Source organism: Oncorhynchus mykiss, chromosome 3 (genome assembly GCF_013265735.2).
Source record: "Oncorhynchus mykiss isolate Arlee chromosome 3, USDA_OmykA_1.1, whole genome shotgun sequence".
Lineage (NCBI taxonomy): Eukaryota > Metazoa > Chordata > Actinopteri > Salmoniformes > Salmonidae > Oncorhynchus > Oncorhynchus mykiss.
Window position 1 is genome coordinate 19,786,619 of NC_048567.1, and position 16,054 is coordinate 19,802,672.

A 16,054-nucleotide genomic window follows, 5' to 3' on the forward strand; every position below is an offset into this window, starting at 1 on the left:
GATTCGGGTAGCCTTCCACAAGCTTCCCACAATATGTTGGGTGAATTTTGGCCCATTCTTCCTGACAGAGAAGGTGTAACTGAGTCAGGATTGTAAGGCCTCCTTGCTCGCACACGCTTTTTCAGTTCTGCCCACAAATTTTTTATAGGATTGAGGTCAGGGCTTTGTGATGGCCACTCCAATACCTTGACGTCTTGAGATATTGCTTCAATATATCCACATTATTTTCCATCCTCACGATGCCATCTATTTTGTGAAGTGCACCAGTCCCTCCTGCAGCAAAGCACCCCCACAACATGATGCTGCCACCCCCGTGCTTCACGGTTGGGATGGTGTTCTTCGGCTTGCAAGCCTCCCCCTTTTTCAACCAAACATAATGATGGTCATCATGGCCAAACAGTTCTATTTTTGTTTCATCAGACCAGAGGACATTTCTCAAAAAAATACAATCTTTGTCCCCATGTGCAGTTGCAAACCATAGTCTGGCTTTTTATTGGCGGTTTTGGAGCATTGGCTTCTTCTTTTCTTGAGCGGCCTTTCGGGTTATGTCGATATAGGACTTGTTATGCTGTGGATGTAGATACTGTTGTACCTGTTTCCTCCAGCATCTTCACAGGGTCCTTTGCTGTTGTTCTGTGATTGATTTGCACATTTCGCACCAAAAGTACGTTCATCTCTAGGAGACAGAACGCGTCTCCTTCCTGAGCAGTATGACAGCTGAGTGGTCCCATGGTGTTTATACTTATATTTTTCTGAGGTCTTGGCTGATTTCTTTTGATTTTCCCATGATGTCAAACAAAGAGGCACTGAGTTTGAAGGTAGGCCTTGAAATACATCCACAGGTACACCTCCAATTGACTCAAATGATGTAAAATAGCCCATCAGTAGCTTATAAAGCCATGACATCATTTTCTGGAATTTTCCAAGCTGTTTAAAGGCACAGTCAACTTAGTGTATGTACATTTCTGACCCACTGGAATTGTGATACAGTGAATTATAAGTAAAATAATCTGTCTGTAAACAATTGTTGGAAAAATTACTTGTGTCATGAACAAAGTAGATGTCCTAACTGACTTGCCAAAACTATAGTTTGTTAACAAGAAATTTGTGGAGTGGTTGAAAAACTAGTTTTAATGACTCCAACCTAAGTGTGTGTAAACTTCCGACTTCAACTGTACATATTACCTGAATTACCTCAACTTACCCGTACCCTTGCACATTGACTCTGTACTGGTACCCTTGTATATAGCCTCGTTATTGTTATTTTATTGTGTTACTATTTGTCCTTTAGTCTATTTAGCAAACCTTTTTTTGTACTCTGCATTGTTGGTTAAGGGCTAGTAAGTAAGCATTTCACGGTAAGGTTGTATTCGGTGCATGTGACAAATACAATTCAATTTGATTTGAACAGTGAAAACATGAGACATGCAGCTCAAAAAGCTCCCCTATTAATCTTGTTTAGGGACAATACAGTTATCCTACCTAGACTAACCGACAGCACCACAATTCAATGAATCATTGCATTATTGTTTTCAAGTAAGTACAAAATTCTACTCTAGGCTGCAGTGAAAATGTAAGGTTAAAGTACATGACAGATAAGAAATGTAATGACGTCATGGGAAAGCATGCAGTTTATTAGGCTACAGATGAAATAGGTTGGTGATGAAATTCACAGGGTGGTGAAAGTTCACAACGATGAGCTTAATGCTCTTTTCAATAAATATCCAGGGTCTTATTCTGGTGACATGATGATCGATGCTTGGCTGCTGTTTGACAAATAAAAATACTCTCACATAATAATCTCCCCACAGTGGAGATGTTACAATACCCAGAAATCTAGCTGTCAAACAAGGAAATGGTTCCAATAATTTTAACACCCTTAATATTTCCAATAGGGGATTTAAAAAACACTTAAAATAAGGGCTTGCCCTGGCATGACGTTGTGATCACCATGCAAATCTCTCTCGAAACAAGGTGACTGTGCAACAAAAGCATGCTTAAGTGCAATATGTTTTAATGTTGGGGATGGGGGCGCATTTTTTTTAATGACACCTTCAGTTGAAATGTATTATTGGATTTAATACAGAGTACAGAGTACCGGTGACTCCTTACTCCACCCACTTCTTTCTCTTCAACGCAATGCATGGTATTACCTTAGAGAAGGTCCAAGAACTCCTGAAGCAAGCTGTGTTCTATCTGGTATCATAAGAGAAGTATGACAAAGTCTGACATTTTCTTCAAAAAGACAAAAGTCATCTGTGCTCTGACAAATGCACAAAGAATGACTCATCGAGTTCTAAACAAAGGCAACCAAATCTCTTCCATCTCCACTTACTAAAGAGGATTATTAAGCCATGGAAACAAGTGGTTCAAGGATAGAATAATTGACAGGTACAATGATCTTTTGAAGTCCCATCTGAAGGAACCATTTGTGTTCATCTCCCTCGCATCTTTTGCAAGTCAGGAATTGTTTTGTGACAGCAAAGAGATTACACCAAATGTGCCTGGAATGGTGCACAATTGGTGGCTTTTGATCATGTGATAGTGCCTGTGAACTTAAAGTCAGATTGGACAGTTGTAGCCATAGATATGCAACATATAACTGTAGTTAGCAGCAGTAATTGCATTCCATTCCATTACAATGATGGATTCCTTAAGCCAATATGAAAGAGAATGAGAGGATAAACTACTTCCACTTCAGAAATACCTGGAATTACAGTATCTGGCAATGTATGGATTTGCGGTGGATGTGACACTAAACTATGAATTTCCTCATCGGTGTCCCTATTTTAGAAAACAGTCAGACGGTAATGGTGTTTATGTGTACTTATTCTCTAAAGCAGTCTTATTAGAGGGCAGTGTGGGTACACTTTGTCACAATGGCATGCGATGGTATGTTTTAATTGAGTTATCTGCGTACTGCATTTTAAACTCTACAGAAAATGACTACTGACTTTGATAGATAATGAACTCCTCTCTGTATTATGTATTATCTTTCAATCTTGTCTCTGTTATTGGTTTAAACTTAGTTAATGGACCTTTAATGTATTCTGCTAACCTTGATTGAAAAAGCAACCCATAGAGGCCTATAACTTGTAAAGAATGTTCTCCATTGTTGTTCTGAAAGCTTGATTATATTGTGTACTGTTAGCCATGTAGCCTTGTTGTTTCTTGTAGTACATTTTAAACTCTACAAAAGACCCTTTGCTGACCTTGATCCATTATCATGACCAAATAGCTTGGAAATAATCTTGCCTTTGTTTTTTTAAACTAAGTAATAGTCCTATGCCTTTGCTGTATACTGCTAACCTGAATAGATAAGAATCACATATCGGCCTGCAACTTGAAAATACATTTCTCCATTGCTGTTCAGAATGTGTGATTGATTATACTGTCTTAACAGCCTGGTTAATATTCATTACATTTAACTTGTAAATAAATTAGATTTATTTTTGATCAAAAAAAAGTTGACCTTTGTCTTTCTTTTTTTGTTCATTTTTGTGAATTGTTTTCAGAACCATGGATAGTACCAGACTATTTAAAGCTGTGTTGCTGGGTATGTACAACACAATCCCATCCAAAACTACACATCTGGTTAGTAGAGACACTACTGAGTATTTTCCACTCCACTTTAGCTGAGACAGGTAGAAAAGTTCTCTCTCTACAACCCATTATTCTCAACATACCAATGTCAACATAGTATTTTTTCATTATTGGAATTTAAATCTTTTTTTTTTTTTTTATCGAATTACTCATTGCATTTTCTTGTTGTCACAATAGAAGTGTCCAGTGATTAAAATGTAATATCTTTTGAATGAGTTATCCACATTACAATGTTTTGAAATGCGGCCTTTTATTTTGAAGTTTCCTCATTACCATATGAATGTGACATCCTTGTTTGTGCTGCTGGCAGCTTTCTCGTGTCCAGATTATCAAAACCGTTGACCACACTAGTTCGGTTGGGTCTTCATGGTTCGCTGTCTCTTTGTGTCTCGACATTTTTACCTGTCAACATGAGGGAAATCGTGCATATCCAATCCGGCCAGTGCGGTAACCAGATTGGTGCCAAGATAAGAACCTATACATTCATCATCCTAATTATGAACTGCTGTTGTAGTCTAACTGTTGCAGTTTCATACAATTTTTAAACAATTGTCAGGTTGGATTTCATACATTAGATTATGATATAGCGCGAGATGAGACCACTATGCTTTGAGCTTTTGTTTTATCACAGAAAGTGGTAGTGGCTTCCTTTTTAACCCTTATAATAAAACTACATGCTCAGAATGACAACTACAATGGTTTGGATAAATTATCAAAGCAGTTTATTGAATGACTGTCTATAATATAGTAAAGACTTGTTTCAAATGATTCAACATCCGGTCACATTCACCCTATTAAGCTACCTTTTTATTTTGAGACTATTTAGGCCTATTGCAATGTTATTTCATACAATATGCAGAGTGAATTGGGTGTGTGATAGCTATCATTTGTTAAAGTATTGTAACTCCACAATTAAGAACTCTGTGGTAAATGTGTGCGTGTGTACGTCTGTGTGAGCCAGTGTGTGGAATTGTCTAGGATTATCGGTTTAACCGGGTTCTCTGGCGTGTCTACGTCTCCAGATCGCATTAAAGCTGCTCTCGCATTATTGTCTGAAATCAACATATTCTTCACTTCACTGTCAAGGTCTGTCAAACTGTGAAATGGTGACTTTTCCTTTTGCCTCGCATATTTGAGAAACTTGCGTTCAAGACAATCACATCTATTCATGTAGCCTGCTATGCGCAAGAGCCAAATTACATGTTTTCCTTCAGATACTGGATCGATATATCGATTCGATGTATTCCAGCGGGCTGTGTAGACGCTGACAGAGTTTTCCATTGGTGTGTGAGAGGGGATGCAGAAGAGCATTGAGAAGAGTGGGGCGTGCATAATTTACAATGATGGAAAGAGAATAAAATACCATTTGAGAGGTCTGTCAGTTCTTTGGGCTTTTCCAAATTGGAGAGACAAAATGTTGACATTGCTTTGTTCTCTTTGAGATAATATTTGTATTTTGTAGGGCGTGACTGGTTTGTGTTAGTGGTCCATTTTCCATGTACAATAAGTCTTGACATCATCAGATAGAAGTACCCCAACCTCACCCAGTCTCTCATAGGTCTATGGGTGAAACTGTTTGACAGTCTTTCTGGTTGATAGCTCATGTAGGCTTACAATGGCGGACATAATGGTCCAGTCAGACCAATCAAATCCATATTCTCTGTATCAGGGTGTCATGACGACCCTAGGTCCATGGTCATTATAGAGCCACAGAACCATACCAAGGTCATTCCTTCCTCAGACATACAGTACGGCTCATCATTATCATGATGGCAGAGCCGTTTCCCGCTGCTAGCGTTGATTTTAATAATGTCCACTTAAAAGCAGGGCCGTACAGTAGCACTGCCCGCCTCATTCTAATCAATGTTTCTCTTCCCCTAACCAAATTAGGGGCGGATGTGGTGTGGGAGGGACATACAGACAGAGGAAACAGCTGACGTAACAGACGGTGAAGTCACTGGATTCAACACCGATGTAATCTGATACTACTGGAGGAAGAGAGACAGACAAAGATGAGAAGAAAGAGCGAGAGAGAGAGTGATGGACAAGAAGGGGAGTGTGTAAGAAAGAGAGAGGTGCCCTATGAATAAAACATTTTCCTTTGGTTTACGTCATGGCACAGTCTATTCTTTTCATTCAACTTTTCTTTAGACTGAGAAGTCCTATTGAGACAAGGAATCTCTTTTTGTTGGGAGACTTGGTCAAGAAGGCAGCTCCAGTGTACAGATTGATGATACTATCAGCTCATACATATACATCGTATGTCTCTGAGATCAATACAATTTCACATTCAATTGAAATCCACATTGAATGTACATTGCTGTTCAAATGTTTGGGGTCACTTAGAAATGTTCTTTTTTTTGAAAGACTGGCCTTCTAGACTAGTTGAGTATCTGGAGCATCAGCATTTGTGGGTTCGATTACAGGCTCAAAATGGCCAGAAACAAAGGACTTTCTTCTGAAACTCATCAGTCTAGCCTTGTTCTGAGAAATGAAGGCTATTCCATGCAAGAAATTGCCAAGAAACTGAAGATCTCGTTCAGCGCTGTGTACTACTCCCTTCACAGAACATCGCAAACTGTCTCTAACCAGAATAGAAAGAGGAGTGGGAGGCCCCGGTGCCCAACTGAGCAAGAGGACAAGTACATTAGAGTGTCTCGTTTGAGAAACAGACGCCTCACAAGTCCTCAACTGGCAGCTTCATTAAATAGAACCCGCAAAACTTTACTTCTTTAATCAGAACAACAGTTTTCAGCTGTGCTAACATAATTGAAAATTGGTTTTCTAATGATCAATTAGCCTTTTAAAATGATAAACTTGATAAAATTATAAACTTAGCTAACACAACGTGCCATTGGAACACAGGAGTGATGGTTGCTGATAACAGGCTACGCCTATGTAGATATTCCATAAAAAAATCAGTAGTCATTTACAACATTAACAATGTCTACACTGTATTTCTGATCAATTTGATGTTATTTAAATGGACAAAAAATGTGTTTTCTTTTAAAAACAAGGACGTTTCTAAGTGACCCCAAACTTTTGAAAGGTAATGTAAGCTACTTCAATGGGACAGTGAACCTCGCTGGTGTCCATGTAACTGTTAGTTTAGTAAAGCGTTAGTTAGAATAACATTACTGGTGGCCTGACAGAGAGGATGCTACCCCCTCTAGGGTGTCATGGGTTGGATGGCCACCGGACGGATCTGATTGACAGCCCAGTTGAAGGCATAGGAGAGTGGGTGTGACACTGTGCGCTTTTCTGGCCATTGTCCCCATTCTTTCAAAGCAATTATTCTCAGTCCTCCCTGATAACTAGCTATCCTATCTATGGGCTGTCCCTCACTCATCCTCTTTCTCTGACTCCCTCTCTCTCTCTCTCTCTCTCTCTCTCTCTCTTAAGGTCACTTGGTCATATTGCCTGAGCATACATGGTTTATCAAAACACTGGTTGCTACTGTATATTGAGTCCATACAGTTGAGTACCCTCAAATCTCTCTTAACTACTGATCTGATTTCCTTACTGTTTATCTAGATTATCCCAAATCCTCCCTTGATGCTGCTGTTTACAGAAAATTAGCAGAGACAACAAATGTCTGAAACAAAAGGTCACACACATACACACACACAAACACACACACACACACACACACACACACAAACACGCAAGCATGCTCCTCAAGGGGTGAACTAGACACGATTACAGATCTAGAGATGATCAGCTTTCTCAATTAACTCTGACTGCCTGCAAATGGATTTCATTTTCATGTTTGTCTATGAAAAGATCTGCGTGTCCTTTGTGTTCTATCCCTCTCCTCACAGGACCTTTTAAAAGCCTCCTCTGTTCCAATAACACTATTATAGCCATCTATCTCAGTCTATGAGTATTTAAATTGACCCAGGGCCGACTGGCCCCAGGAAGAGGCCAGTCTTTTTATGGATTTATAGTAACGACATGTAATTTAACTGTAAAAACGTATTACCTTTTAATGTGCCATGAACACAACCAGTCATTATGTTTTCATCTGATTGTCAAACAAATCACTTAAAAAAGTAGGTTAACTTCGCACGTTCATTCAAAATAATTCCAGCATCTGAACAGTGCACACTGCACCTGCCAAATTTTCTTCAATTCGCAAGTGAATGAAACTATCTCACCGGAGGAAGCATCCAAGCGAGCAAAACAGCGCCCCTCTGTCTCACTATATGTAGCCCACGTATTTGATGCTGTCTGGCCAAAAAGAGTATGATATGCTATAATCTTTATTGCTTCATAGCATCAGATACATGAGCTACGCATACATTGTTATGGTGAGTGAATGAGGACCCAAAAGCGAACTAACTTAAACAGAGCTTCTTTAATAACCAAACATAGGTAGGCTCAGATAGACCGGCAGATTCCGACAGGACAGGACAAGGTTACAGCAAACATGACGATAGTCTGGCTCAGGCATGAAACACAACAAACAAGAATCCGACAAGGACAGGAACAGAAACAGAGAGAGATATAGGGACCTAATCAGAGGGAAAAAGGGAACAGGTGGGAAACGGGGTGAATGGGTAGTTAGAGGAGACAAGGAACAGCTGGGGGAAAGCGGGGGAGAAAAGGTAACCTAACAACGACCAGCAGAGGGAGACAGGGTGAAGGGAAAGGACAGAGACAAGACACAACATGACAGTACATGACAGTACCCCCCCACTCACCGAGCGCCTCCTGGCGCACTCGAGGAGGAAACCTGGCGGCAACGGAGGAAATCCTCGATCAGCGCACGGTCCAGCACGTCCCGAGAGGGAACCCAACTCCTCTCCTCAGGACCGTACCCCTACGAGGTACGTACCCCTACGTACTCTACGTACCCCTACCGTACCCCTACGTAATCTACGAGGTACTGGTGACCACGGCCCCGAGGACGCATGTCCAAAATTCTACGGACCCTGTAGATGGGTGCGCCCTCGACAAGGATGGGGGGGGGGGGGGGGGGGAAGACGAGCGGGGGCGCGAAGGACGGGCTTGATGCAGGAGACATGGAAGACCGGGTGGACGCGACGAAGGTATCGCGGAAGAAGAAGTCGAACTGCGACAGGATTAATGACCCGAGAAATACGGAACGGACCAATGAACCGCGGGGTCAACTTGCGAGAAGCCGTCTTAAGGGGAAGGTTCTGAGTGGAGAGCCAAACTCTCTGACCGCGACAATATCTAGGACTCTTAGTTCTACGCTTATTAGCAGCCCTCACAGTCTGCGTCCTATAACGGCAAAGTGCAGACCTGACCCTCTTCCAGGTGCGCTCGCAACGTTGGACAAAAGCCTGAGCGGAGGGGACGCTGGACTCGGCGAACTGAGATGAGAACAGCGGAGGCTGGTACCCGAGGCTACTCTGAAAAGGAGATAGCCGGTCGCAGACGAAGGAAGCGAGTTGTGGGCGTATTCTGCCCAGGGGAGCTGTTCTGACCAAGACGCAGGGTTACGAAAAGAAAGACTGCGTAAGATGCGACCAATAGTCTGATTGGCCCGTTCTGCTTGACCGTTAGACTGGGGGTGAAAGCCGGAAGAGAGACTGACGGAAGCCCCAATCAAACGGCAAAACTCCCTCCAAAATTGAGACGTGAATTGCGGACCTCTGTCCGAAACGACGTCTGACGGAAGGCCATGAATTCTGAAAACATTCTCGATGATGATTTGTGCCGTCTCTTTAGCAGAAGGAAGCTTAGCAAGGGGAATGAAATGAGCCGCCTTAGAGAACCTATCGACAACCGTAAGAATAACAGTCTTCCCCGCTGACGAAGGCAGTCCGGTGACAAAATCTAAGGCGATGTGAGACCACGGTCGAGAGGGAATAGGAAGCGGCCTGAGACGGCCGGCAGGAGGAGAGTTACCGGACTTAGTCTGCGCGCAGACCGAACAAGCAGCCACGAAACGACGCGTGTCATGCTCCCGGGTGGGCCACCAAAAACGCTGGCGAATGGAAGCAAGCGTACCCCGAACGCCAGGGTGGCCGGCTAACTTGGCAGAGTGAGCCCACTGAAGAACGGCCAGACGAGTAGGAACGGGAACGAAAAGAAGGTTCCTAGGACAAGCGCGCGGCGACGGAGTGTGAGTGAGCGCTTGTTTTACCTGCCTCTCAATTCCCCAGACAGTCAACCCGACAACACGCCCCTCAGGGAGAATCCCCTCGGGGTCAGTGGAGGCTACTGAAGAACTGAAGAGACGAGACAAAGCATCAGGCTTGGTGTTCTTAGAGCCCGGACGATAAGAAATCACGAACTCGAAACGAGCGAAAAACAGCGCCCAACGCGCCTGACGCGCATTAAGTCGTTTGGCAGAACGGATGTACTCAAGGTTCCTATGGTCAGTCCAAACGACAAAAGGAACGGTCGCCCCCTCCAACCACTGTCGCCATTCGCCTAGGGCTAACCGGATGGCGAGCAGTTCGCGGTTACCCACATCATAGTTACGTTCCGACGGCGACAGGCGATGAGAAAAATACGCGCATGGGTGGACCTTGTCGTCAGAGAGGGAGCGCTGAGAAAGGATGGCTCCCACGCCCACCTCTGACGCGTCAACCTCGACAACGAACTGTCTAGAGACGTCAGGTGTAACAAGGATAGGAGCGGATGTAAAACGATTCTTGAGGAGATCAAAAGCTCCCTGGGCGGAAACGGACCACTTAAAGCACGTCTCGACAGAAGTAAGGGCTGTGAGAGGAGCTGCCACCTGACCGAAATTACGGATGAAACGACGATAGAAGTTCGCGAAGCCGAGAAAGCGCTGCAGCTCGACGCGTGACTTAGGGACGGGCCAATCAATGACAGCTTGGACCTTAGCGGGATCCATCTTAATGCCTTCAGCGGAAATAACAGAACCGAGAAATGTGACGGAGGAGGCATGAAAAGTGCACTTCTCAGCCTTCACAAAAAGAAAATTCTCTAAAAGGCGCTGGAGGACACGTCGAACGTGCTGAACATGAATCTGGAGTGACGGTGAAAAAATCAGGATATCGTCAAGGTAAACGAAAACAAAGATGTTCAGCATGTCTCTCAGGACATCATTGACTAATGCCTGAAAGACAGCTGGAGCGTTAGCGAGGCCGAAAGGAAGAACCCGGTATTCAAAGTGCCCTAACGGAGTGTTAAACGCCGTCTTCCACTCGTCCCCCTCCCTGATGCGCACGAGATGGTAAGCGTTACGAAGGTCCAACTTAGTGAAAAACCTGGCTCCCTGCAGGATCTCGAAGGCTGAAGACATAAGAGGAAGCGGATAACGATTCTTCACTGTTATGTCATTCAGCCCTCGATAATCTATGCAGGGGCGCAGAGACCCGTCCTTCTTCTTGACAAAAAAAAACCCCGCTCCGGCGGGAGAGGAGGAGGGGACTATGGTACCGGCGTCAAGAGCTACAGACAAATAATCTTCGAGAGCCTTACGTTCGGGAGCCGACAGAGAGTATAGTCTACCCCGGGGGGGGGGGGGGGTGGTTCCCGGAAGGAGATCAATACTACAATCATACGACCGGTGTGGAGGAAGAGAGGTGGCCCTGGACCGACTGAACACCGTGCGCAGATCGTGATATTCCTCCGGCACCCCTGTCAAATCACCAGGCTCCTCCTGTGAAGAAGAGACAGAGGAAACAGGAGGGATAGCAGACATTAAACATTTCACATGACAAGAGACGTTCCAGGAGAGGATAGAATTACTAGACCAATTAATGGAAGGATTATGACAAACTAGCCAGGGATGGCCCAAAACAACAGGTGTAAAAGGTGAACGAAAAATTAAAAAAGAAATGGTTTCACTATGATTACCAGAAACAGTGAGGGTTAAAGGTAGCGTCTCACGCTGAATCCTGGGGAGAGGACTACCATCCAGGGCGAACAAGGCCGTGGGCTCCTTTAACTGTCTGAGAGGAATGTCATGTTCCCGAGCCCAGGTCTCGTCCATAAAACAGCCCTCCGCCCCAGAGTCTATTAAGGCACTGCAGGAAGCTGACGAACCGGTCCAGCGTAGATGGACCGACAAGGTAGTGCAGGATCTTGAAGGAGAGACAGGAGTAGTAGCGCTCACCAGTAGCCCTCCGCTTACTGACGAGCTTTGGCCTTTTACTGGACATGAAGTGACAAAATGACCAGCGGAACCGCAATAGAGACAGAGGCGGTTGGTGATTCTCCGTTCCCTCTCCTTAGTCGAGATGCGGATACCTCCCAGCTGCATGGGCTCAGCACCCGAGCCGGCAGAGGAAGATGGTAGTGATGCGGAGAGGGAGGCGACGGAGAGCGCGAGCTCCTTTCCACGAGCTCGGTGACGAAGATCAACCCGTCGCTCAATGCGAATAGCGAGTTCAATCAAGGAATCCACGCTGGAAGGAACCTCCCGGGAGAGAATCTCATCCTTTACCTCTGCGCGGAAACCCTCCAGAAGACGAGCGAGCAAGGCCGGCTCGTTCCAGCCACTGGAGACAGCAAGAGTGCGAAACTCAATAGAGTAGTCTGTTATGGATCGATTGCCTTGACATAGGGAAGACAGGGCCCTGGAAGCCTCCTCCCCAAAAACAGATCGATCAAAAACCCGTATCATCTCCTCCTTAAAGTCCTGATACTGGTTAGTACACTCAGCCCTTGCCTCCCAGATTGCCGTGCCCCACTCACGAGCCCGTCCAATAAGGAGAGATATGACGTAGGCGACACGAGCAGTGCTCCTGGAGTAAGTGTTGGGCTGGAGAGAAAACACAATATCACACTGGGTGAGGAACGAGCGGCATTCAGTGGGCTCCCCAGAGTAACACGGCGGGTTATTGATTCTGGGCTCCGGAGATTCGAAAGCCCTGGAAGTGGCCGGTGGATCGAGGCGGAGATGGTGAACCTGTTCTGTGAGGTTGGAGACTTGGGTGGCCAGGGTCTCAACGGCATGTCGAGCAGCAGACACTTCCTGCTCGTGTCTGCCTAGCATCGCTCCCTGGATCCCGACGGCTGAGTGGAGAGGATCCGAAGTCGCTGGGTCCATTCTTGGTCGGATTCTTCTGTTATGGTGAGTGAATGAGGACCCAAAAGCGAACTAACTTAAACAGAGCTTCTTTAATAACCAAACATAGGTAGGCTCAGATAGACCGGCAGATTCCGACAGGACAGGACAAGGTTACAGCAAACATGACGATAGTCTGGCTCAGGCATGAAACACAACAAACAAGAATCCGACAAGGACAGGAACAGAAACAGAGAGAGATATAGGGACCTAATCAGAGGGAAAAAGGGAACAGGTGGGAAACGGGGTGAATGGGTAGTTAGAGGAGACAAGGAACAGCTGGGGGAAAGCGGGGGAGAAAAGGTAACCTAACAACGACCAGCAGAGGGAGACAGGGTGAAGGGAAAGGACAGAGACAAGACACAACATGACAGTACATGACATACATGTCCTCTGCCTCGTTGACGATGGCAGTATTATCAGCAGTACCTGTCTTTTTACTAAATAGTCTATGGGCCCATGGTTGGGTTTCTATTAAGCTAACATGGAATTGTTGTAAGATAGTCATACCAAGGATTATTTAGCTATTTAATTTAGTATTTTAGGACGCCTGTAGGTATATATATTTTTAAAGAATATAAACGCAACATGTAAAGTGTTGGTCCCATTTTTCATGTGCTGAAATAAAAGATCCCAGAAATGTTCCATATGAACAAAATAAATATTTATCTAAAATGTTGTGCACAGATTTATTTACATCCCTCTTCATGAGTATTTCTCCTTTCCCAAGATAATCCATCTACCTGACAGGTGTGGCATATCAAGAAGCTGACTAAACAGCATGATCATTACACAGGTGAACCTTGTGCAGGCGACAATAAAAGGCCACTCTAAAATGTGTAGTTTTGTTACACAATTCCATGAATTCCATGCTATTGGCATGCTGGTTGCAGAAATGTCCACCAAAGCTGTTGCCAGATAATTTTAATTTCTCTACCATAAGCCGCCTTCAACATCGTTTTGGATCATTTGGCAGTACATCCAACCGGCCTCACAACCGCAGACCATGTGTATGGCGTTGTGTGGGTGAGCGGTTTGCAAGTGTCAATGATGGCAGTGGGATTATGGTATGTGCAGGCATAAACTACGGACAACGAACACAATTGTATTTTATCAATGGCAATTTGAATGCACAAAAATCGTGTCACGAGGTCCTGAAGCCCATTTCAAGGCCCTTTTGTTTAAAGGTATCTGTGACCAACAAATGTATATCTGTATTCCCAGTCATGTGAAATCCATAGATTAGGGCCTAATGAATTCATTTTAATTGACAAATTTACTCCTATGAACTGTAACTCAGCAAAATCAATGAAATTGTTGCATGTTGAGTTTATTGTTCAAATGCTTTTAATATCTTACAGTAAAAAATATATATAGAGCCTCCCGGGTGGCGCAGTGCTGTGCCACCAGAGACTCTGGGTTCGCGCCCAGGCTCTGTCGTAACCGGCCACGACTGGGAGGTCCGTGGGGCAACACACAATTGGCATAGCGTCGTCCGGGTTAGGGAGGGTTTGGCCGGTAAGGATATCCTTGTCTCATCGCGCACCAGTGACTCCTGTGGCGGGCTGGGCGCAGTGCACGCTAACCAAGGTTGCCAGGTGCACGGTGTTTCCTCCGACACATTGGTGCGGCTGGCTTCCGGGTTGGATGCGCGCTGTGTTAAGAAGCAGTGCGGCTTGGTTGTGTTGTGTATCGGAGGACGCATGACTTTCAACCTTCGTCTCTCCCGAGCCCGTACGGGAGTTGTAGCAATGAGACAAGATAGTAGCTACTAACAATTGGATACCACAAAATTGGGGAGAAAAAGGGGGTAAAAATATATATATATATATATATATATATTGAGTGTTTCTTCTTTGTATATAATTTTTCTAGTGCTTCAATGCAAATGTACTTAATGAGGCAGAAAATATAAAGTACTAATCTCTCTCTCTCTCTCTCTCTCTCTGTTTATTTCCAGGTATCAGACACAGTGGTGGAGCCCTACAACGCCACCCTCTCCATTCACCAGCTAGTGGAGAACACAGACAGAGCTTTGAAGATGAAGATTGTATTCGAAGGGCCAAATGAAGCTGTGAAACCACATGGGAAAAAACCTCAAAGTAACTTAGAAGCAAGACAAAGTTAAAGGGGTCCCAGTGTTCCGGGGCCAAATGTCCATAAAGGAGGTGGACGAGCAGATGCTTAATATCCAGAACAAGAACAGCAGCTACTTTGTGGAATGGATCCCCAACAATGTGAAGACCGCTGTCTGCGATATCCCACCCCGTGGTCTAAAAATGTCTGTCACCTTCATCGGCAACAGCACAGCCATCCAGGAGCTGTTCAAGCGTATCTCTGAGCAGTTCACTGCCATGTTCCACCGCAAGGCCTTCTTGCACTGGTATACTGGAGAGGGCATGGACGAGATGGAGTTCACTGAGGCAGAGAGCAACATGAACGACCTGGTGTCTGAGTACCAGCAGTACCAGGACGCCACCGCTGAGGAAGAGGGAGAGTTCGAGGAGGAGGCTGAAGACGATGACCCTTAAGGACAGAGCTTTGAAGACGAAGACTGTATTCGTAGGGCCAAATGAAACCGTGAAACCACATGGGAATAAACCTCAAAGTAACTTAGAAGTAAGACAAAGTTAAAGGGGTCCCAAAACCAATGTTGAGCATTTTTTTTATCTAATGGAAAATATTATTGAAAATTAGACACACCCCTTGTGACTGCGAATAAATGAACTAATGTTCATCTCTTGTTTGTCCTCATTTGTCCTGTACCAATAAACATACTGTTTGACTGACAGATGTTGCAAGTTATCATTCCATCCACATTGTGAAATCTGAGATAGAAAGATAAGTTTTTTTTGTCGAGTACTGTGAGTGCTTTGAGTCACAAAGTTTGATACACTAGGGAGGCTGTTGATGCATACCATCATCATGGGCCAGGAAAGTTAGTTATATCATTGGAATAACATTAAACTCACAGCATGTGAATGAACACATTATTCCATTATGAAAACAAATTACAGGCCCAAAGCAGCGCTATTCCCCGCTATGACAACAGAGTAGCATCTGGATAAGATTAAGTGCAGCAATAAGGCTTGAACTGCCTCAAAATCGAACAAAACTATGAATATTCATGAACACAATAGAATAGGCCTATATTAGTAATGATGCAATAGCCAGAAAAGTATATTTAAGAATGGTTTGCTCTTACTCTTCCCATCCAATTGTTATAATATAAAATGAAACACCATAAGGGAACATTAATGAGTTGGGAAGTGTGTACCCAGAGTAATGCATTCAAATAATACACGTTCATAAATGAAACAGAGAACAGACACTAGAGAGGGGAAATGGCTGTGTAAATACTGATGCAAATTATAACTAACTATCTCAAACTATCCGAATAATAATGGAAAGATTCACTCCTATTCCTATAATAAA

At 44.2% G+C, this 16,054-nt stretch overlaps 1 protein-coding gene across 1 annotated transcript; it reads left to right on the forward strand.

Moving 5' to 3' along the window:
* The first annotated feature begins 14,620 nt into the window (after window positions 1-14,620).
* Window positions 14,621-15,291, forward strand: LOC110503837 (tubulin beta chain). Its single transcript, XM_036964138.1, has one exon. The coding sequence runs from the start codon at window positions 14,773-14,775 to the stop codon at window positions 15,148-15,150; it is 378 nt and encodes a 125-aa protein (XP_036820033.1). The 5' UTR covers window positions 14,621-14,772; the 3' UTR covers window positions 15,151-15,291.
* Window positions 15,292-16,054: the final 763 nt, after the last annotated feature.

What these genes read in the sequence shown, in the direction of transcription:
- LOC110503837 (XM_036964138.1), top strand. Translation starts at nt 14,773, where the DNA reads ATGTCCATAAAGGAGGTGGACGAGCAGATGCTTAATATCCAGAACAAG.